The sequence below is a fragment of the Panthera pardus genome, unplaced genomic scaffold, assembly GCF_024362965.1.
Source record: "Panthera pardus isolate Hobbes unplaced genomic scaffold, ASM2436296v1 HiC_scaffold_11, whole genome shotgun sequence".
In the NCBI taxonomy this organism is placed as follows: Eukaryota; Metazoa; Chordata; class Mammalia; order Carnivora; family Felidae; genus Panthera; species Panthera pardus.
Window position 1 is genome coordinate 80,966,628 of NW_026526666.1, and position 21,935 is coordinate 80,988,562.

Here is a 21,935-nt window from a genome sequence, read left to right on the forward strand (position 1 = left end):
CTTGGATTGGTGGGTGGGCAACAGACTATTTCCAGAATCCATTTGATAATAGAGGAAGAGGCTCATGATGAATTGCCTGCTGGAGACTCACTGGCACCTAGACAGGGAAAGTTAAACCCAAATATACGGCTAAGCTCTAGAGGCTGGGCAAAAGCTGGCATCACAGAAGCCACTGTCTCACATACTCCATTTGGAACCTCCAGCTGAGCAAAATCTATGATTGTTCTGGTCTGTGCCCTGTGGGGCAGGAGTGATGGGGCTTCTGAATTAGTGACAACACATTGCTATTTCTATGATAAGAATGTTCTTTTTCTTTTAGTCCAAGAGCTTATGATTCAGTCCTATAGACTCCACCTAAATATATATTCTCTTTGCTTTCCTCCCTGTGGGAAGTATAGGGCTACAAAGCCCAACAATACTCCCTCCTCCCCCAAAGCTCTTCAATAAACAATGGGAACTTTGGGCTCCTTTGATTGTAACCAGAAAGGTCACATCTCAGTAGTGTCTTTGGGTCTTGCTTGTCCCATTTGTGACAACCCTGAGCTGTCATGGGGCCTTCTTAAGGTGCCCTTCCAGCTCTGACCTTCCATGGGTGTCTTTTATACATAGGGAGTCATCAGCCATCAGACAGGTAAACAATCAACGAGGGCTGTTCATCGAATTGTGCTCCCAAGGCCTCTGTGTCTGCTGCCTTCCACCCCTGCTGCTGCTGTCAGATCAATGGAGGGACCAGATGGCTATGATGTGTCATAACTAATCCTTTTACAGGGACTTTTCTCAGTCCTTCTCCTTTAAGCTGGGAGGCCATGGGCAACCATGCCCCACACCACAGCAGCTCTGGGGAGGCCCATGTTGGCTTCTGATAAAGGTCAGCAGGGGTGTCCAGAATGGATGGCATGCTGGTCTTCCATTCACCCATGGTGCCATCTGGTTTTTCCCCATTAGATGGGAAGTGTAGTTGTTCCCATCTCATGTACATGGCACTCATGGGGCCTGGACTCATGTTCCACTAAAGCTAAGGTAAGGCATGTTGTGACAGAGAAAGTAAAACAGGAGTTTTCAGTTTATTTCCAATGCCTCACCTTCCTGCAGTAATGGCCTCATGTGCTGGTTCCTGGCTCAGGAATTCAAAGGGTTTATTGAGCAAATACAGAGGACAGAAAGTGCTGAAGAACATCTCTCTTGGGTACTGGATAGTCTATTCCCCTATCTCTTGCTTGTTAATCAGTACACGTGGTCTCAAATGGTCACTCCAGACCCTGGGTCAGACTGACTTCCAGTTTCTATACCTCTTGATTCAAATTATCAAGAGAGAGAATCTGATTTGTTCAGCTGGCTAGTCAAGTATCAACTCCCATCCAATCAACTGATACTAAGAAGGGGCACCCTCAGCTGGGACAAGCATAGCCACAGGAGCCCATCCCTCCAGCGGTGGCAACAGGAGGCAGGAGAGGAGCAGGGTAGCCCAAAGAAGAGGGCATGGGCTGGGCACAAAACCCAAGATGTAGCTTCCTCACTGGTATAAGCTTTCCACCTGCTCTTTGGTCTCCCTCAAAAAAAGTGAAGAAAACTTACTCTTTTCATCCACCTCCTTGAACTAAACAAAATAAGACAAAGGGCCTGGCACTCCGTGAAGAGAACTTGAGAGAAATTTCAGGGTGTCCTCACCACCACAGTATTGTCTGTATGGATTTCATAGTCTGCAAAAGGAAGCTCTGTAAATACTAGGGATTGCTGTGATCATTACAAATCCTCTAAGAAGCTAAATTTCCCAAGTTCTCAGAGTTGTAATGCTTAGGGATTTAGAGATGTAATTAAGAACAGATGGGCCTCAAAAAGGTTGATGACAATGATATGGGGCTGTAGGAAACAGCGGAGAGGATATTGAAGGGAGGTCCAGGACTTTGTCTCCCCCACGTGGTGGCAGAACGCTACCTCGGGGGAGGGGGAGGGGAGAGGTGAGTGGCCTGAAGGACCTTGGTCACTAGAATTACTGGGTCCAGGAGTTCCTGCCTCCCAGTCTCCCAGAACTGTTGACAGAACCTGTAAACCCACTCAACAGGTTAGAACCAGGCAGTGTGGCGTCAGCCTTGGACCATGGTGCTGTGGCAATGGTTTTCTGCTGTTCTGGGACTGAGGGAGACCAGCTGCAGCTGGTCCATTTCCTCTAGGGCAGCCATTTGCCTTCTGCCCACACATCAGTCTTGCCACAAGAGGGCCTCTGCTGCCTCATTGGGCCGTTCCCCAACACGCTTTAGTTTTTACTCATTTCCCAGTGTTTTTCTCTGATTCCAGTACTTACTAACAGGCATGGAAATACCAAAAGGCAATACTATGTTTTATTTGATCTATTGACCACGGTGGCCTGAATCTACGGTGTCTGTAATGCCAAGATTGTTTTGACCTTCTAAAAGGCAATGAATGTTCTCAGAACCACAGCCAAGCAAACAGCTTAGACCCATCCACAAGCAAGAGTCTGGGACCCTGGGAGTTCCAGGGCATTAAATTGCCATCAAAATTTGACCAGAGTCTTGAAACCCTTGCAGCTATGGAAGGGAAGGAGCAGTGACCCAACAATTTTCATGAGAGGCAATAGAATAAGGATGTTAGAGTCAGAATGCCTGAGTTCTGATACTTGATAGCTGCGTGACCTCAGATAAGTTGCTTAACCTGTCTGTATTCCATCTTCTCACCTGCAAACCAGAGATTATTATAGACTCTGCTTCATGGGGTTGCTATATTAGATGAGTCAACACATGTGAGGTACTTAAAACAGTGTCTGGCATGCAGCACATGCTCAGAGTGGTCTCTCTTGTTGTCAGGTGGTACATAGGCACTCTACCCTGTGTCTTTTACTTTTGTTCTCACAATAACCTTAGGAAACAGAGTTTTGTATTCCTATATGCAAAAGAAGAAATTGAATCTCTGATGTTCGATAAATTGCCCAGGACCACCTAGCTAGTAAATGGTAGGGATAGATTTCTAAAGTGGAGATCTCTGACTCCAAGGCCTATGTTCTTTCTATTCTCTGCCATGGCCAATCCCCATCATGGACCGCCTTGCTTCCCATAATCATACCCCCTCCCCTCCCGTTCCCTTTGCACCCACCCAAGTTAAGTCCAGTGACTCTGGAATCACAGCACCACTTTCGGCCCATGACAACTCTCTGAGCCTCAGTTTCCCTATTTCTGTAAATTGGCACAATCCCAGGGCCCACTGAGAAAGAGAGCAGCAGCCCCTGAGGGCTGGAAACCGGCCTGGCAAAATCAGGCCACTGCTTCGCTGGGAGCTGGCCTGGAACCCACAGCAGACCTTGGTGTTGTCCTGTTGAACATGAACATCAGCATCACACAGGCCGTTCTATGACCATGATGGGTTAAGACAAAAACAGGACTGCTTCATAATCACATCTGAACTCGAGCACAAGCAAGAACATTACCAAGACACAAAGATGACCGACCAGTCCCCTCCCTCTGCATCTTGGCTGACATGAGTGACAGCTGCTGCTCTACCAATTGCAACTTTAGTCCTGCTTCATTCTTCCTGCCTTCTAGATAAAATTTATGAACTACCCAGTTGTAAACATATGCCTACTTTGTGACAGCATCTAATCCACAGCAAAGCTCTACTTCCTTGAGCCCTCCCCAAATCACCTAACACAGGCTTGAATCCTATAGCAGGTCCTTTCCAATACCCTCTTACTGGGACCTCCACGGTTCCCAGTGGCGTGCACTCTGGCTCATTGCCACAAGCCAATAATGCCAACTTTGTTCAACTACAGGTAGATTCCTGGTGGTCTTTGGCTGTGGTTTGGTGGGTGGGATGGGCATCCACACTGCTTCTGGAATTAAATATGGTGATGCTTGAAGAGCACTTAGAAATGGGGCCTGGTCCAGGGAAAGTGCCCAATACATCCTAGTTACCAGCACTGTATTTATTTCCAAAAATGTCCCTCTTTGGACAAAGCTGGTGCACACCCATTAACTCTAACCAGCTTCCTTCTTTTCAGAAGTCCATGCAGACACCCTTTCAGGTTTGCCATGGGCACTGAGCATGCCCCATTTGCACTTTACAGACCCTGTCCTCCACACCGCAGACCTCAAGCCCGTAAAAACCTTTAGTACCCATGACTTTTGGGACTGCTGTCTGCCCACTGGGGCTCCGCTTAGAGAACACCCCCTCAGGGTGTTTTGACAGCAAGATGGGTAGAAGGGAGGCCAGGCTGGCAGTGGAGTGATGATCAGGCTTCAGCAGTCCCCTTTCTGCTTGCTGGCAGAGTAGACACTCTACAAATGGAAGTTCCCTCACCCACTTGCCAGAGCTGCGCAGGCCAGAGGAGTCTGGCCAGATTCTTCAACCCAAATGTACTCACAGCTGCATCCACAAGGGGCAGCCCCAGGGATGGCAGAGTTCTTCATGCCCACTGCTGCTAATTGCAGATAATGCATTAAAAATACAGAGCCACATCTGTTCATTTCAACATGAGTATCGAGGAATTTACGTGGTTTATAATGGCAGAGTGTGAGGGGAGGAAAATGCTCACTCTGCCTGCAGACCAGACGCACAGCTGTGAGCAGAGAGCTGGAGGTGTGGTTTCTGGTGCCCAATAAATTCTCTGGATGCCAGCCAAGCCCTTTCTTGGAGGTGCCAAGGGATAGATCCAGGTATTTCTCTGGAAATACTACATTATGTAGCCAGTCAAGCACAGAGTGTGTGTGTTGGTACTCAAGAAGCCTTCTGGGCCAGCTCTGCTGTTTGCAGAGTTCCCACGAGGAGGGGACCGACTACTGCCAGCCACAGGACAGGAGAAGCAGTGTGCCTCTCATGATTCCAACAAGCAGGCACTGAGAAGCTGGCCTAGAGTTTCAGTTCCTTGCCTGCAAAACGGAGGTGTTTAAAGTTCTTGCCTCATTGGGTTTATTAGCAAATCAAATAATTACATCTGGTTCACCCCAAACAGTACCAGGCACAGCATAGGCATCCAATAAATGTTTACTATTATTATTTTACTGCATGTCAAGCATCGTGTAAGATTTTAAAGGGTACCGGGATGAATAAGGCAAAGCCTCTGCCCTTCTCCTCAAGTTTGGGAGACAGTTGATACAATGTGATCTGCAGTGGGATGATGATATGTTACGGGAGCACAGAGGAGGGTGGGAGAGTCAAAGAGGGCTTCCTGGAGGAAGGGCCACCTGACCTGACTCTCATCTGAAGGTAGACGTTTACCAGACCTAAAAGGTAAGGAGGATGGTCCCAGCCTGGAGTAGCATGTGCAAAACCCCTGAGGAGAGTGTCAAGGTATAACATTTCTAGGGGAAATACTGCATAGCAGGGCCTTTGGGTGGATAATAATAAGCATCTATTGCTGTGTAACAAATTTCCCCAGAACATACGGCTTGAAACAACATTACCTCACATGTTCTGTGTGTTAGAAATCTGATTGTGATTTAGCTAGGTCCTCTGGCTCAGGGTTTCTCACAAGCCACAGTCAAGGTGTCTGCCAAGACTGTAAGTCATCTCAAAGCCCAACTGGGGAGAAGGGTTTGCTCCAAGCTTACTCACATGATTGAAGGATTGAGTGTCTCCGTGCTGTCAATCAGAGACTACCTCAGTGCCTTTCTGTCGGGCTTCAACATGGCTGCTTACCCCATCAGAGCGAGTCAGAGAGGGAGAGGATAAGACGGGAGTCCCAGTCCATTATAACTTCATCTCAACAGTGGCAGCTTACTCTTTTTGCTGTGTTCTACTTGTTAGAAGCAATTCACTGGGTCCAGCCCACACAGAGGGGAGAGGATTAACCAAGGGCACAAATGCCAAGAGATGAAGATCATGTGGTCATTTCTGAAGGTACCTACCACAGGCTGCCCTCTGGCCCCCAATGACTCATTCCTCTTTCACACACAAAAACAGTTACCCCGTCCTCGGGTCCCCAAAGTCTTATCCCATGATAGTATTAGCTCAGAGTATAGAATACCATCATCTAAATCCGGTTCAGGTATGGATGAGGCTCGTGGGTGTGGTTCCTTAAGGGCAGGTTCTAGAAGACGGTTACTCTGGTGCTATAGTTCTACAAAACCAGAGAGAAAAGTTCTCGGCCCCCATATACCCAACACACGATGGTGGGACAGGCCTAAGGTAATGGTTACAGACATTCCTACTCAAAACAGGGGGAAATGTGAGGCATAAAGCAATCCCTGGTCCATAACAATTCTGAAATCCACCCAGGAAAATACTGGAACTTTCTTGATTACCTTCAAAATCTGGGAATAATTCTCCATGAGTGTTCGCTCCACCTTCTGAACTCTTGGTTTCTCCCTCTGAGTCATTTTTTTTTTCCCATGGAAGAAAGCATGTATTGAGACTGGGGAGTCCAGTGACCTCTTTTTATTTTGTGCTGACTCCATCCCTCTCAGTCCTTCTTCTGATGATAGTTTTCTCCAGACCTTTGCGGGTCTTCGCTAAACCTGAGATTCACTCTTTACACAGAAGCCATGCCCACAGATTTCTTTGAACAAAACCCTTCTCTACCTTGAGTTTCTGCTAAGGTGACCAAGGAGCGATACTCTGATGCTTCCCAGAGGCCTTGCTGTTTGATCTGGAGGACCTGTGAGACCACCGTCATCTCTCTAAAGGGCCTTGTGTGACTGAATGACTCCCTGCTCTTTTGGTCTTCCTGAGGTCTCAACCAAAGGCTGCACAGCCTTACTCTCAGCTTTATCTCCAGACCACCTTTCCCTGACAGCACTGGAAAGCCATTTCTTGATTTTAGTGTCCTTTGCTGTCTTGGGAGATTGAGAGTTTTCAAAACTATCAAGTCCCAGGGTACCTGTATGGCTCAGTCGGTTGAGCATCTGACTCTTGATTTTGGCTCAGGTCATGATCTCAGGGTTGTGAGATTGAATCCTGCATCAGGCTTGGTGTGCATCTTGCTTAAGATTCTCTCTCTCCTTCCACCCCTCTGCTCCCCACTCTTGCTCTCTCTCTCTCTCTAAAACAAAACAAAACAAAACAAAAAACAAAACAAAACCTGTCAAGTCCTGACTCCTTTTTAAACAATTTTTCCCTTGGTTTATCTCTTCTCACATAAATGTCAAGAAGAAAGTGGTCAGTGCCTTTGGCACTTTGCTTGGACCTCTCCTTGGCTAGGTTACTAAGTTGAGTGGGCCATGTTGTGCTTTCACGTAACTGCTGAGAATAGTGTTGCTAAGTTTTCTGCCACTACAAAACAAGGATCCCCTCCTTCCAGTTTCCATAACATGTCCTTGCTTCCTTTTGAGCCTTCACTGGCAGCATCCTCAAAGTCCAGATTTTTCTAACAAGCTTCACAGAATATTCCCCTAGACTGCCCACTGTTTCCAAAGCTATCGCACATTTTTAGGTATTTTCCATGATACTATGCCTCTCTTGATAACTCAATCTGGATTATCGCCTATTGGTTTGTAACAAATTACCCCAAACTGTGGTTGCATGAAACAACAGCATCTATTAGCTTAGTCTCTGTGAGTCAGGAATCAGAAGTGGCTTATCTGGGTCACAAGGCTGTTCAGTAAAGGTGTCCACTGGAGCTGAGGAATGATCCACCTCCAAGCTTATTCATAGTTGTTGGCAGGATTCATTCCTTGTAGGCTGTTTGAAAGGGGGCCTCAGTTCCTCACTGGGTGTTGGCCAAAGCCACCCTCAGTTCCTTTCCACATGAACCCCTCCACAGGGCAGCTTTCAACATCTCAGTTTGCTTTGAGCAAGCAAGAGACAGAGACAGAGAGAGACCATTTTTTACACCCTAGTCACTGGTACAGAAGTGACATCTTATCACTTTTGCCCTATTCTATTCATTAGAAGTAAGTCGCTAGGTCCAGCCCACACTTAAAGGGAGGTATTACACAAGGGTGTGAATACCAGGAGGTGGGGATCACTGGGAGCTACTGCAGAAGCTGAGTGTGGGTGGCAGTGCAGAGGCAGCAGGGGCTCATGCTGTGTCAGACTGCCATAGGCGATGGGCAACCACTGAAACACTTTCCTGTTGAGGGGGAAGAGTCTTACATCAATCAAGCATCAGAGGAAGGACTGGAAAGGGAGCAATGGGTAGTGAGAGCTATTGCGTGGAAACTTACAAGGGGATGGCCACATGAGCATATTCATGGCATCCCACCAACCCAGAAGTCAAGGCCAGCCTGGAACATCACATGGCCCCCTTCAGGCGCCTGGCTAAGCTTTCTTCTGCTTCAACTGCCTTTTTCTGTGTTGTTCTTCTCTTCTTTAAACCATCCTCTAGACACCAGGGCAGGCACCCTCATTCATAGGGTCCTTCTTACACACCAGCCCTCATTTACTGTGATATCCCAGATGTTTTATGTACTCTCCAGCACACCTAAGGGCAAGTATTATTTTGGGGAGTGTGATTAGAGATACATGACAAGAGAGTGTCATCCCCTTGGTGACTTAACCCTAAGGACCATGCTCTGTCCATGGACCTGATCCTCAGACTTAAAGGCCCAGAAACTGGATCATTTCATCCTCAGACAGTTGGTGCTTTAGTGGCATCTAAAATCAGCTATAAGATCCCAACACAGTTATGTGTTCCAGATGCTAATCAATTGTTTTTCAACTGGGATCAACTCCTCTGTAGGGATTTGAGGTAAACCCAATACATAAATATGCTCATTCCCATCAGGTTTGAAATCCGTTGGCAGGTGCAGGAGAAAAACATGAGGGTCAGCCTGTCGCCTCTATTACCAATGAAGTAATTGGAACACAGACTTGAGCGCACTCTGCAGCCAAGGAGGGGTGGGAAGAAAGAAAAGGATGGTCAGCTCCTTCTCTCAAACCCAGTAGGCAGATAAGTCTCACTCACTCTTCTAAGTGAATGGCTGGGTTGCAAGAGGGAGAAGAATTCGTCTGTGAGCCCGGGACTAGCAGCATCAGTGTCACCTGGGAACTTTTGGAAATGCAAAGTTTAGGTCCAACTCCCAGAAAAATGGCATTTTTGGGGACATAGCATTCTGTGTCCAACATGCTCAGAGGTGATTCTTTTTTTTTAATGTTTATTTTTTAGAGAGAGAGAGAGAGAGAGAGAGACTGAGAGAACAAGCAGGGGAGGGGCAGAGAGAGAAGGAGACAGAATCTGAAGCAGGGTTTATGCTCTGACCTGTCAGCACAGAGCCTGACGTGGGGCTCAAACTCACAAACCATGAGACGACCTGAGCCGAAGTTGAATGCTCAACCGACTGAGCCACCCACGCACTCCGGAGGTGATTCTAACATAGGCTCAAGGTTGACAACCACCACTCGAGTGAAAGCTGTTCCACGTGCAAACATGAGACCTGGGAAGAAGTGTCCTTATGGAACATTCTGCCACCCATGCCTACCCTTATGAATCACAGGAGTAGAAGTTTCACACTTTTCATGTTTGATTTTTAGCTTACAGTTGCTCCCACGAGTACCAAGTAGAGGCTCCTGATTTTTTCCCCTCCAAAAAAGAGACATGTCATGGGCTTGATATTTGTTAGCCTTGCCTCTAGCTCCTGCAGACCTTGGAGGGGCTAGCATCTCCCTGTTGGCACTTGGTAGTCTCTGAAGACTCTAGAATGCCCAATAACCAGAAATCAAAGTGGATGTACATGGCTCGCCCTGCAGAAAACTCTGTGGCTTCCCACTGTACTTAGATGTTAAAATAAACTCCTTTCTAAGGTCTGCCCCTCTCCAGCTGCATGGCATCCACTTGCTCACACCTTGTCATTCTGGCCTCCCTTCCCTCCCTCTAATATGCCAAGCTCACTTCTGTCTCAGGACCTTTGCACTAGCTGTCCCACTGCTTGAAGAACCCTTTCTTCAGACCTTGGCATGCCTGGTTTCTACTTGTCCTTTAAATCCAAACTCAGATGTCATCTTTGACCACTGATTTAACGTGCCCTCAACCTCCCTTGTCACTGTTTATCTCATTACCCTTGTTTATTTTCTTTGAAGCACTTGGCACTATCAAAAAATGCTCCGGTGTGTTTATTTGTTGACTTATTATCTGTCTTCCCCTCCCTGGAACGTAAGAGATCACAGACCTTGCTGTATTCCAAGCATCAGAACAGTTCCTGGTATATTGCAAGCATAAGATTTACATAAATATTTGTTGAATAAATGAATAAATGAATGAATAAATGAACATAGGAAAAGCTTTAGGAGAGAAGGATCAGAGTGCAGTGATTCAGCCATTGAGACAGCAGTGGGCCCAAAGACTCTGCCTTCCTCTTCCCAAGGGCAGGGGCACAGAGCCCACCTGAGTGGGTCTGGAGCGCTGGCTCCACGCTCCACACCACACTCCTGCCTGCTTCTCCTCTAGCCCACTGACTTAGTCCAGGCTCCCACCTCTCCTCCTCCTCCCCCTCCTCCTTCTCCTCCTCTTCCTCCTCCTTCCCTCCCTCCTCTGTCATTATATTACAGTCATTAGAAGCCTACAGATTCACACCCTCCTGTCGCCTTTTTCGTAAAGGAATGTTAATGGAATTTGTCTTCAGCAGGGGCGATGCAGACTGTTGTCAAAACTATGACTTGGCCACCCACATTCATGTAATTAATCACACAGGAAACCAGAAAGGGGCAGTATGAGGGCTGGGCCCGGCTGTGTGACAGCCCACTTCCCAGAAAGGAGTGTGGTACAACACCCAGCTGCTACCCATCAGGAGCCCACAGGTCAGGCTGGAAACAACTTAACTGAAACCACTACAGAGGAGTACAAGCCAGGATGGACTCTGCCCAGGGCAGGGATGGAGGTGGTCTTTTCCACCTTCAGGAAGTTACAAAGGAAAGGAAATTAAACAGTTAAAGTAGAGGCTAGAGAGAGACATAAGGCTAAAGACAGCCTCTTCTAGAATTATAAGAAATCAGGCATTTATTAAATACTGTACTGGTTATCTATTGTCATGTAACAAATCACCACACGCTTACTGGCTTAAAACAATACACATTGTCTCATGGTTTCTGTGGGTCAGGAATCCAGTAACAGCTCAGCTTGGCTGTGAGACCTCACAATGCTGCAATCAAGGTGTCAGTGAGGGCTGGGTTTTCATCTGGAGGCTCAACTGGGGAGGGGCCTACTTCCCTGCTTATGTAGTTGCTGCAACATTCAGTTCCTCATGGTTGTAGGACTGGGAGCTTTAGTATTTGTTGGGCTATCGGTCTGAGGCCACCCTCAGCTCCTAGAGACTTACCACCATTCTTTGCCATGTGGGTTTCCTCAGCTTGGCTGCTTCACCAAGCCAGCACAGAGAATCTCTAGAGCAAATCAAGTAGTAAGATGGAGTTTTATATATCATTACATAATCACAGAAGTCACATCTTATCTGTTTTCCTTCATTCTATTGATTAAAAGCAAGTTACATGTGCTGCCCATATTTAATCAGAAGGGATCATACATGGGTATGGATACCAGCAGGGAGAATCATGAGACAGCCACCCTAGAGGATGCCCACCACAGTACCTATTATGTGTTAATGACTGTGCCAAGTGCTCTTATATGTATTACATCATTTATTCACTAAAGCAACCTGCAAGGTGGGCATCATCCCCATTGCACGGGGAGGACTCAGAGGAAAGAGAATTTGCCCAGGGTCTTGCAGACATTAAGATCAGAACCATTTGTACCACAGCACCAAGCCAATCTGTGCAAGCTTAGAGGCTGAAGGATTTGCATCTTTGCAGTGAGGAGCAAGGGCCTGAGGGAGACAGGGGAAGCAGGGTAGCAAGTGCGTTACAGCTTCCTGTGAGACTTGAGACCAGGAGGAAGGGATGGGTGTGGATTACATGTTGAGAAAGAAGAAAACAGAGCACTTAGGTTTGATGATCTCTGCTTTCTCAATGAAATAGAAAATGAGGACGTCTCCTGAGAGAGTGGAGGTTGGGCTGCAGGGGAAGCAGAGCCAAGTTGGAACAACAACTGTAGGAAACAGGGAATGGGAAACAGGAATCCAGCCAACACCAGTACAAGGTTGCCAAGTAGGATAAAGCTGCTTCCTCCCTGAAGACTTCAAAGGTTGCCTTGGTAGGGGGTACCTGCTTCCACCCCGGCACTTTGTACAGTCTTCACTTTAACTGTGCCTTGTAGTGCTGTCGCTTATGCCCACAACCAACTCTCTCATCAGAAGGAAAGTTCTTTCAGGGCAGGAACCTAACAGTAGTCTGTGCGGGGCCTCCCGGTACCCAGCACAGGATCTGCCACATGTGAGTCTCCCACAAATAGCCTGATTCCAGACATTGAATTTTGAATTCACTCCACTCTATTACCTTCTATTCCCTAAAGGCTCACCCAGTCCTATAAGACTTTTCAAAGTAAGCCTTTTTACTTTTGTTTTGAGAGTACAAATAGCAGTACAGTATGAAGTGTAAATGCATCATGGAATAGGAATGGAGATGGAATTAGGGAAGCCTCTTGCGCGCATAACCCGGTGACAAAAAAGCATTTTTGCAATTTGGCCCAGTCTTTTTGGTGTCAAGAAGCCAAGAGCCATTTCAAAATAGTTCGTATCAATCTATATTGATATGAAACGTTGCCCATAGTATATTGTTGCCTGAAAAATAGTTACAGCACAGACACAAAACAATCTGATTTGTGTCAAATTAGCAGTTTTGACTTTAAGTGGCAGAAAACCTAATTCAAACTAACTTAGACAAAAAGATGGAATATGTGGGTTCATCTTCAATGAAAATCTCAAGACTATACCCTGATGCCATAAAGACTAACATTGGGGCCCGAGAATGAGGCAAATGTCTCACAACAGCCTCAGGAATATACTATACAGGGCCATGGGATCCCTTGCAAAAGTTCTGTGGTCCACTCTGATTGGACCAGCATGGGTCACATGCCTGTAACTGAACCAATCAGTGTGACTGGAGGACTTCATCTGATCAAGCCTTGGATGGAGGCAGGTGCTGTGAACAAGAGGAGAAGGGATGGATACCAGGTAGTCAGAAAGGCAACAAATGTCCATGCCCATGTGTGTTATGCTTATAAGCATAGAAAAATGAGTGGGTGGATGCCCACCAAAATTATGACAGGGTTTTCTCCAAGTTGTATGACTTGGGCAGAGTCAAATGTCTGTTTTTGTAAAATCAGTCCAGAGCTTCATCCCCTCTAGAGTAGGGATCACCACTGGAGTCTCATCTTGGCTAATGGTACGTAAGGCTTGCTGGAGGAGCAGTTCTAGAATTACTGGAGAAACCAAACCCCCCAAGGCCCACCTAAACTCCAGTTTCTCAATCTCTGCTGGGCCTGAACTGGGAGTGCAACTTGAACTCCAGGCCTTCTGGCCCTCCTGCTGAAGAGAATGGCAGGACTGAAGGACCGGTGCCATGAACCTGACCCTGAGGAGAGTCTTCTGCCCTAGATAACCACTTGCAACCAGGATGCCCTTACCTCCATGACTTCCACTTTGCACCTGGAGACTCCCATCCGACCTGCCCAAGCGAAGCTCTGTAGGTACTGACCTCACGGGCTGCTCTGTGGACACCTTTGCTACCTGTCTCAAAGCCAGCCCTCCCCAGGGTCAGCTTCCAAACCCCAACCTCAACTACCACCCCACTCACTTCCTCCAAGCAGCTGCAGCCACGGCCGCTGTAATGCCACACAGGAGACCAGAGACAGGCAGTACAGTTGAATGACATTTTATTTCTAATTGGATCCGTCAGCCTCGTCCGACTCCATTTTCCCTCTTCGCTGGTTCTTAGCTGACCGTTGGTGGCCCTTGTTGGCCTTACGTTGTTTACGGTAGATTTCCAGGTCCTCTTGGTACTTGGCTCTCAGGAGAGCTGCTCTTTGCTCATATGGCTGCTTTTCAGCACCTGTTGTTGCCGACCACATCTTCCCTGAGGCCTTTGCCACCTGCACTACAGACCAGTTTGGATTCTCCCTCTTCAGCTGGGCATAGTGGTCTTGGCAGAAGAGCAAGAAAGATGATGGGGGCCGTCTGGGTGCGTAGGGGTCCCTCTTTCTCCTCTTCTTCTTCTTGCCACCGTAATTCATCATCTCTTCCTGGTATCGGGCTTTGTCGAGCTTGGCCAGGGCTTCATATTTGGCCTTTTCATGTTTTGAGATGGACCTCCATTTTTCCGAACACTTTCTAGAGAACTCTTTAAAGCTGAGGTAGGTATTTGGCTGCTGCTCCTTGAACTTGTTCCTGTAATTCAGCAAAAAGTGGATGTAAGAAGAGACATTTGCCTTGGGCCTTAGCTGAATTTCTTTTCCCATGTTCATAAGGTCATTTTTTTTTTTTTCTGGATTCAGTAACTTGGATAGCAGAGACTTCTGTCTCCACACTCCAGGAACAATCTAGAAGGTGCTCTGCTTGCGGTGAATTTTTCTCTCTGAAGAGCTACGGTCAGGAGTCAGCCTTTTCAATGGTGGTGGCATTATTGAGTCAGAGGAGGGGACTGTGACATCATTCACCAGCCTGCAGCATTTGCATACAGCCACTCTTATTGGTTGGTTACTTGAGGGTCCATTTCTGCTTCTCATGAGCAATGATGGTTCATCCAGACGAGGCTAGGGAGCAGCCACTTCCTCTAGAATATTTCTTCTTGGCTTCCTGGAGGCCACAGGCTTTGCTCAGCAATGGGAGCTTTTAGTCCCTCAGATGTAGTAAAGAGCCATGGGGTCTGCCTTCCTTGCCGTAAGATTGTCAAGATGCCGCATGATCCCTCCACAGTCAGGATGGAAATAACGAACACGAGGAGGTGGATGGCTCTGAGCTGTCATGATAAAATGTGAAGTCTTTCTGTTTGCCTTGAATGGTGGCAGCTCACACCATTCAAAGAGTTTAGTAGTGACTCTAAAAATAATCAGGTATGACAGCCGTGACTCGGTTCCTGTCAGGACAAAGTTGTCTAATTTAAAACCTAAGCATTTGGGCTATACATCTAAATTCTTCATCGCTCTGAAGAACTGGGGGGCGGGGTAGGTGGAGGGAGGAGAACCTTGAGGTTTTACTAATTACACTTGAGTCCATGAAAGTGGGGTCAAATCCTTGGCTTATCAGGAGGCCTCTTTGCTCTCATCTCAGGGATCCCTGTCTCTCAGGGTTAGAGAACAGAGCCCTAATGGCTACACTCAAACTAGCTGGCTTCTGATTTGTTGTGAAAGCAGTTGCAAATATTCTACACTTCTTCCGGATGAAGGAAGAAAGAAAGACAATAGAAGTGTCATCTAGTGACCTTTGGACACTTTAAGGTCCTTGCTTGGAAGGTACTGGGGTTAATACAACTCTTCGCTGTGCTGAATCGATAGGGCTGGAAAATGGAGCCTCATTAACACAAAAATTAGGGTAAAATAGCCACTAACAGGTGGGAGTCTGAATTTGGGCTGATTTGCGTGACTCAAGCTTGTGCTTCACATGCTGCCTCCTCAGAACTGGTGCCTCCGAGGCCGATGGTTCCAGTGTACGGCTTCGGTTACTGAGCCTGACGAGAAAGCTGCCTAAGACTAGTCCGACCGCACTTACAGTCATTCCCAGGGCTCCAGGACTGACTTCAACATCCATCTTCTGTAAAAGAAATATGAAAATTGGTGAGCGTCCCTAGTCCTGAATTTTATCCCCAGCTCTGCGACAAGGCGACTGGACTACTGACCAGCCCCTTCTTTCCTGTAAGCCTATGATTTCCTATCTGTAAAATGGGTGCTTTGGACTGGCCAAGAAAGACCCTCCGGGTGACATGCTTTAGTTTTATGGCTGCATTTAGGGGCCTGTAAAATATCAGATGCCAGCTGAGGCAGTCAGGGCTAGCGGTGGGGGCAGAGGGGTCTGGCCAGTGAGAACATTTCTCAGCCTAGTTAGCTTTTTGTGCTGCAGTTTTTCCCAAGGGCCACCGCAGGTTGGCTCACCTGTTTGTTGGATTTGAGCTGGGCTACCAAGGGGAATGGGACATAGCTCCTCTCCGAGATGGAAGGACTTGGCTAACATCTATAAATATTAATCAGACTCTGCTCAGTCTCACAAAAACCCCAGAGGCTCATCTGTGCCTCCATTCATGACCTCCTACCCTTCTCATGATGAAAAGATCCAGAAGGATTAACCCCATGATAATCATCTGGAGCCTAACAGATCTAGGAAGACAAGGTGGTGAAAAGTAAAAGCTGTGGCCACCCTTTGGTGTCTGGGCCACACTCTCAACTTGAAGAGATGTAAGGGGGGCATTGTCTGGAGGACCTTAAGCACGGTCAACATGCCTGGATTTCTAAATCAATGCTATGTGTGTTGGTAACTGAGACTTTCCAACCTTCTCCACCCTGCCCTTTTGCCCTGGGAAGATGAGACCACATCAATGAGTCTCATGCCATCTGGCTTCCATTTCAGTTTGGCCAATGGGGACCCCAACAGTAGATCAGGGAGAGAGGAAGGTGAAGTCAGGACATTTATTCTGGCTCCCTCCTCACAGGTTCTCCGACCCAGGACTGAGGTCTTGGCTCCAACTAAGGGTCTTTTCCAAGTGACTGACTCCTTCTAGGTTCAGGAATTGCTCCCTCTGCTTGTCCTCTCCTGCCAAGGGTGGTAAGAGCTCTTTTACTAGCCTCTGAGGATTCTGTTATGCCTGTGGCTTTCCTACACCTTTCCCTTCCCTTTGTAAAGAGCTTCTTTATTAAACACGCCTCAAATTCTTCTAATTTGAATGGCCATCTGTTTCCTACTGGGACCCTGACCGGTGTACCATGTTTCTGGCTTTCCACCATGAACAGCCATGGAGGTGGATAAATAAAGCAAGCGTGGGCACCAGTTCAGTGTCGAGGGTAGTGAGCTTCTCAAGGCCCAAGCACCCAGCAGTCACACGGCCCAGAATGGTCTGCAGGGGCAAACATGCCTGCCAGGGCAGTAGCAGAACAGGGCCAGATGGCCTCAATAGAGGCATCTAACAACACTTGTATTATGAGATGACCTCTAGGCAGGGTTATGGGTCTGGAGAACCAGATAGTAAATATTTTCAACTTTGTGGGCCATATGGCTTCTATTGGAAGTACTCAACTCTACCATTGTAGCTCAAAAGTAGCCATAGACAATATATACACCAATGAGTGTGGTTATGGCCCTGATAAAACTTTACAAAAACAAGTAGTGGGCTGGAGGTCAGAAATCTGCTGACCCTGGTCTAGAGGTATGAGTTCAGTGTTTTCTAACTTGTTAATTGCAGTTTACAATAGGAAATACATTTTACATCATGACCCATTTGTGCACATGCATAGTTCATAATATTTATATACTGCTTAATGTGTGCCAGTCTCTTTTCTAAGTGCTTTACCTACATCAATTGATTTAATCTATAACAACCGTGTGTGTGTGTGTGTGTGTGTGTGTGTGTGTGTTGGAGGAGGTGCTATTTTTATCCCCACTGTAAAGATAAGGGTCTCTAAACACAGAGTATACAGAAACAAAAGCTTTATGAAACTATACTTACTATGTGTGTGATATACTCTTTTCTATCCTGTTATAGTTCCTATTTTGTTATTTAAAGTACAACCTGCAGACTGATCTCATGACCTACTTTGGACTGATTTGAAGAACACTATATAGGCAAGCTGAGGGGTTGCTCCTACTTTAGAGACTGTGAGATCCTCTTGACTTAGCAATGAATGATAACGAAGTGGAAAGAACATGGCCTAGAGTCAGGGAGACATGAGTTCAAATGTTAGCTTTGCCACTTACTAGCTGGGTCTAGCTTGTTACAACCTTATCAATAAAGAGCAATGAGGTGGTAACAAAGCAGTAGGGAGCAATTAACAAATGATGAGAATAACGTACCCAATACTCCCCCCTGCCATGTGGGCTGGACGTAGGGACTCACTTCTAATGAATAGAGTGTGGAAAAGTTCAAATTGTGTCTTTTCAGTGGAGAAAACTGACAGATACCACCTTAATCAATAACGGTTATCTTTCCCCCATTCCATAACCCATGGTCTAATCATGAGAAAATGTTAGACAAGCCCAAATTAAGGGATATTCTACAAAATACTTGACCGGTACTCTTCAAACTTGCCAAGGTCTTGGGAAAGCAAAGAAAGCCTGAGAAACTGACACAAATTAAAGACTAAGTAGATTCAGTGTCTCAGTGCTATGGAAGATGTGGACAGGATTCTGGACGAAGAGAAAAGGCATTGGTGAAAAGACTGGAGAAATCCGAATAAAGTCTTCCATTGGGCTAACAGTACTGTACCAATGTTGATTGCTTAGTCTGGATACATGTAGTATGGTTATGTAAGATGCTAATGTTAGAGGAAGCTGGGTGATGGGTCTACAGGAAATTTCTGTACTATCTTTGCAACTCTCTTCTCACTTCAAAATAAAAAGTCTTTCGAAAATCTCCCCAGCTGACAGTAATGTGCACCCAGAGTTGAGATACCTTGACCCTTCTCTTCCAGAAATCTCAGGGCAGATTTGACCCTCAATTGTAGTGGCGTATGATCTTGGCATATCTTCTGTAACAGTGTTCCCCAAATTTGGGGGCATGCTGGAACCATCTGAGGAGGTTTCAAAAATCCCAGTGCTCAGGCCACAAGAAGAAGAGCAAAAGTACCAGGCTTGGGCATCTAGTAAATGCTTTGATGCTTCCTTCATCCCCCTCCTGCCCCTCTTCCAGTGGGGTAGGAATCAGTGACCGCATATGCCCTCTGAGGAAGGTATTTGTGAGGAAGGTATCCTCTTGAGAAAGGATAGGTAGGATAACGGCTCCACAGAGATGTCCACATCTGAAACCCGGAAGCCCATGATTGTGTTATCTACCTTCCATGGCAAAAGAAAGTTTGCAGATGTGATTATGTTAAGGATTTGAGATGGGTGGATTATCCTGGGCTACCTGGGTGGACTTTATGTAATCATGTGGGTCACTGTAAGAGGAAGGCAGGAGTGTCAAAAGTTTGAGATGGAGATGTGGTGACAGATGCAGAGTATTAGATGCAGCACTGCTGGCTTTGAAGATGGAGAAAGAGGCCACAAGCCAGGAAACGATGTGGCCAGGAGAAGTTGGGGAAGGCTAGCAAACAGATCCTCCCCTAGAGCTCCAGAGAGCACAGCCCTGTAGACACCTTGATCTTGGCCCATCGATACCCATTTTGGACCCCCATCCCCCAGGATTGTAAGACAATCTGTGTTGTTTCAGGCCACTAAATTTGTAGTGATTTGTTAAAGCAGCGAGAAGAAAGGAATATAGTATCTTTCTCATCCAGCTGATGGTCTGTAACATTTCCTGTGCTATTCTTAACCTCTGTTTGTGTTAATAAAGATGAAAAATTTATGCCACCGCTTATTGGATTAGTTGTGGGAGCAAGGAGCATGATCTACTCAATTTTACACACTCTTCTTCACTCACTTGCTGACTCATTAAGTCACTAATTCACTCGTTTGCTTACCAATTAATTCACTCTTAGATTCTTTCAGTTCATTCACTCACTCATTCGCCACTCATGTACGTGCACACATGCGCATAGGCACACACACATCTCAATAAATAGCTGTGAGTTGCTGGAGCAGTGTGACTGATTCTCTGATGGCCACTTATAAGCAGTAATTGAAGGACGGATATTGTCTTAGGAAAGGAGATGGTGGTAGAAAGAGGTATCTGAAATTTCCTGGAAGCCAGACTGGTGGGGAAGGCAGGGTTGTCAGCAGCTAGGCCGAGGCTCTTTGGCATTCACCTCATGCCAAGAACTGTTGCTCAATCGCATGTGACCATAATATTTTAATAATAATGATGGTAATGCTTTAGGTATATCATTGCCAGAAAAGCCTAGAGAGAGAGATTAATTTTTCCAAGGCCACACAGCAACGAGTGGCAGAGCCAGGCCTCAGACTCTGGTTGGTTTGACTCTTAAGTCCATGTGTTTAGCCTCTACTGGGAGTCCCAGAACTCCTTGCCTGGGGCCAAGGAGAAGAGGAAGCCAGCAAGGAACAAGGCCAAGTATTGCAGGAGGAGGGCAGGTGGAAGGAGCATAAGGTATCTAAATCTCAACACTTAAGGGATTCAAGGGAGACTTTTCTCATTTGGGTTGGTGGATCTCTCATTCCAGATGGATCTGGTCAGTTTATCCACAGTTCGTAGAATGCCCTGAGTCGAGCAGGTAGACTGACCAGGGTAGCCCATAGAACCACACCGGCATGTGCAGGTAGGTCCACATGGAACGTGGGTCCACTACTGAGGACAAAGGCTGGTCAAAGCAGTGGACTAGTGAACAAGTAGACAGGAAATGGGACAGATGGTCAGGCACAAGAATGGGATCAGCGTGGTGGGGGTCAGGCATACCTGCTTACCTCTGGCAGGATACAAAAAGGGAGGAGAGGATGAGATCTAGAACAAGACCAGCTTTGGGGAGATAATGCCCACAGTGAGCTGTGGATACCTCTCACAGGCCTTGACAAAGCCACTCTCTTATACCACAGAGTAGGAAGAGTGGTCACTGATTTTTTTTTTTTTTTTTTTTTTTTTTTTTTACAGAATGTGTGTGTGCAGGGGAGGAGCAGAGGGAGAGGGACAGAGAGAATCTTAAACAGGCTCCACACCCAGCCTGGAGTCCAACACAGGGCTCCACGTCACAACCATGTGATCATGGCCTGAGCCGAAATCAAGAGTCAGACACTTAACCAACTGAGCCAGCAGGCACCCTGGTCCCTGATCTTTTTGTTCAGCCCCCTGCCTCTTTCAATCACAATGAACATCTTTCATTTTGTTTGCCTAGCACCAATCCCTCCCTCCCTTTGAGCGCATTCCTTCTTTTGGAGAATGGTCCCAAACAGGTCTAGGAGGGGTCCATTCCCTTGGCTCCAGGAGTGGGCACATAGGCCAGCTGGACTAATCAGAGGCTTCCAGTGGGCTTTTTCTAATTGGAAGGGAAGGGATCTCTGTATTGTTTCTGGAAGTGAAGGTGTGAGGGTGAATCGGAGCTGCTAAGGGAGGCCATGGTTCCAGATTTAAGCATCCGCCATTCGCAATAGAGAGAATGAAGCCAGCAGACAGAGCATAATAGAGATAGGGCACAAAGAGTGGGGCCTTGTGGCATCTGGGTCCCTGGGTCTAGTCATCCCTGGGGCCAGCTACAGCTTGACTACAGCAGCCAATAATTTCTTCTCTATTCCAGGCTGATTGGATCTGGATTTCTGCCATTTGAAACCAAAAGTATTACCCCAGATGTGATGGAGATAAGCTATACGGGAAGACAGGAACTCTCCTCTCCCCTGTTTGTCAATTCTCTGCTTCCTATCTCCTTCCTCTCCCCTCGACTTGCTTGTGCTCCACCGTACAAACAGTTGGACCTCTGGTTTGTTATTCAGAAAGTATACCTACAACACTGGCACATTGTGGGCCCTTAATAATAATAGTGAATGCACTTTGAGCACTTGCTATGTGCTGAGCACTGTACTGAGAGCTTTTATACCTGTTATCTCTCTTAAACCTCCTATCAGCTCTATGAGGTGGGTGCTATTGTTATCCTTAGCAAATAGATGGGGAAACTGAGACCCAAAGCAGGTCAATTACCTGCCCACAATTAGACAGCTGGTAAGTTTAGATCTGAGCCCTGAACCCAGACAGGTGCTTCCTAGAGCCCATGTGCCTAATCTTACCCCAGACTGCTTTCTTTCATGGCCCTTTGCCCATCAGTCTCCCTTCCTGCATGGAGACATGCCATGATCAAGAATATGTGGCTGTTGTGTCTTGAAGCCTGAGCAGGAGTTTACCAGCATCACCACATCACCCTGAATCATCACAATGCACTGTGAGACACACACTGGGAAAGAGAGGCTCAGAGAGATGAAGCAGTCTCCCAGGGTCACACAGCCAATGGGTATGAAGGCAGCATCCAAATCCAGCAGCGTCTTGACTAGGACCCCTTGTTCACCGGCCTACACATCCCTGAAATGTTTTAGGCCATACATCCTCTAGCCAACTGGAGGCTCATGCCCTCAGCCAGGGCTTCAGAG

The 21,935-nt window shown here is 46.8% G+C and overlaps 2 protein-coding genes across 2 annotated transcripts in view; one reads left to right on the forward strand and one right to left on the reverse strand.

The window, feature by feature from the left end:
- The window catches only part of CSMD2 (CUB and Sushi multiple domains 2), a 597,686-nt gene that overhangs the window by 249,550 nt on the left and 326,201 nt on the right, over positions 1–21,935 (forward strand).
- HMGB4 (high mobility group box 4) lies at positions 13,632–14,492 on the reverse strand. Its single transcript, XM_019429785.2, has one exon. It carries the CDS (start codon positions 14,234–14,236, stop codon positions 13,655–13,657), a length of 582 nt encoding a protein of 193 aa, XP_019285330.1. The 5' UTR covers positions 14,237–14,492; the 3' UTR covers positions 13,632–13,654.

Excerpts from the sequence above, each read along its gene's own strand:
- HMGB4 (XM_019429785.2), bottom strand. The coding sequence starts at position 14,236 with ATGAACATGGGAAAAGAAATTCAGCTAAGGCCCAAGGCAAATGTCTCT.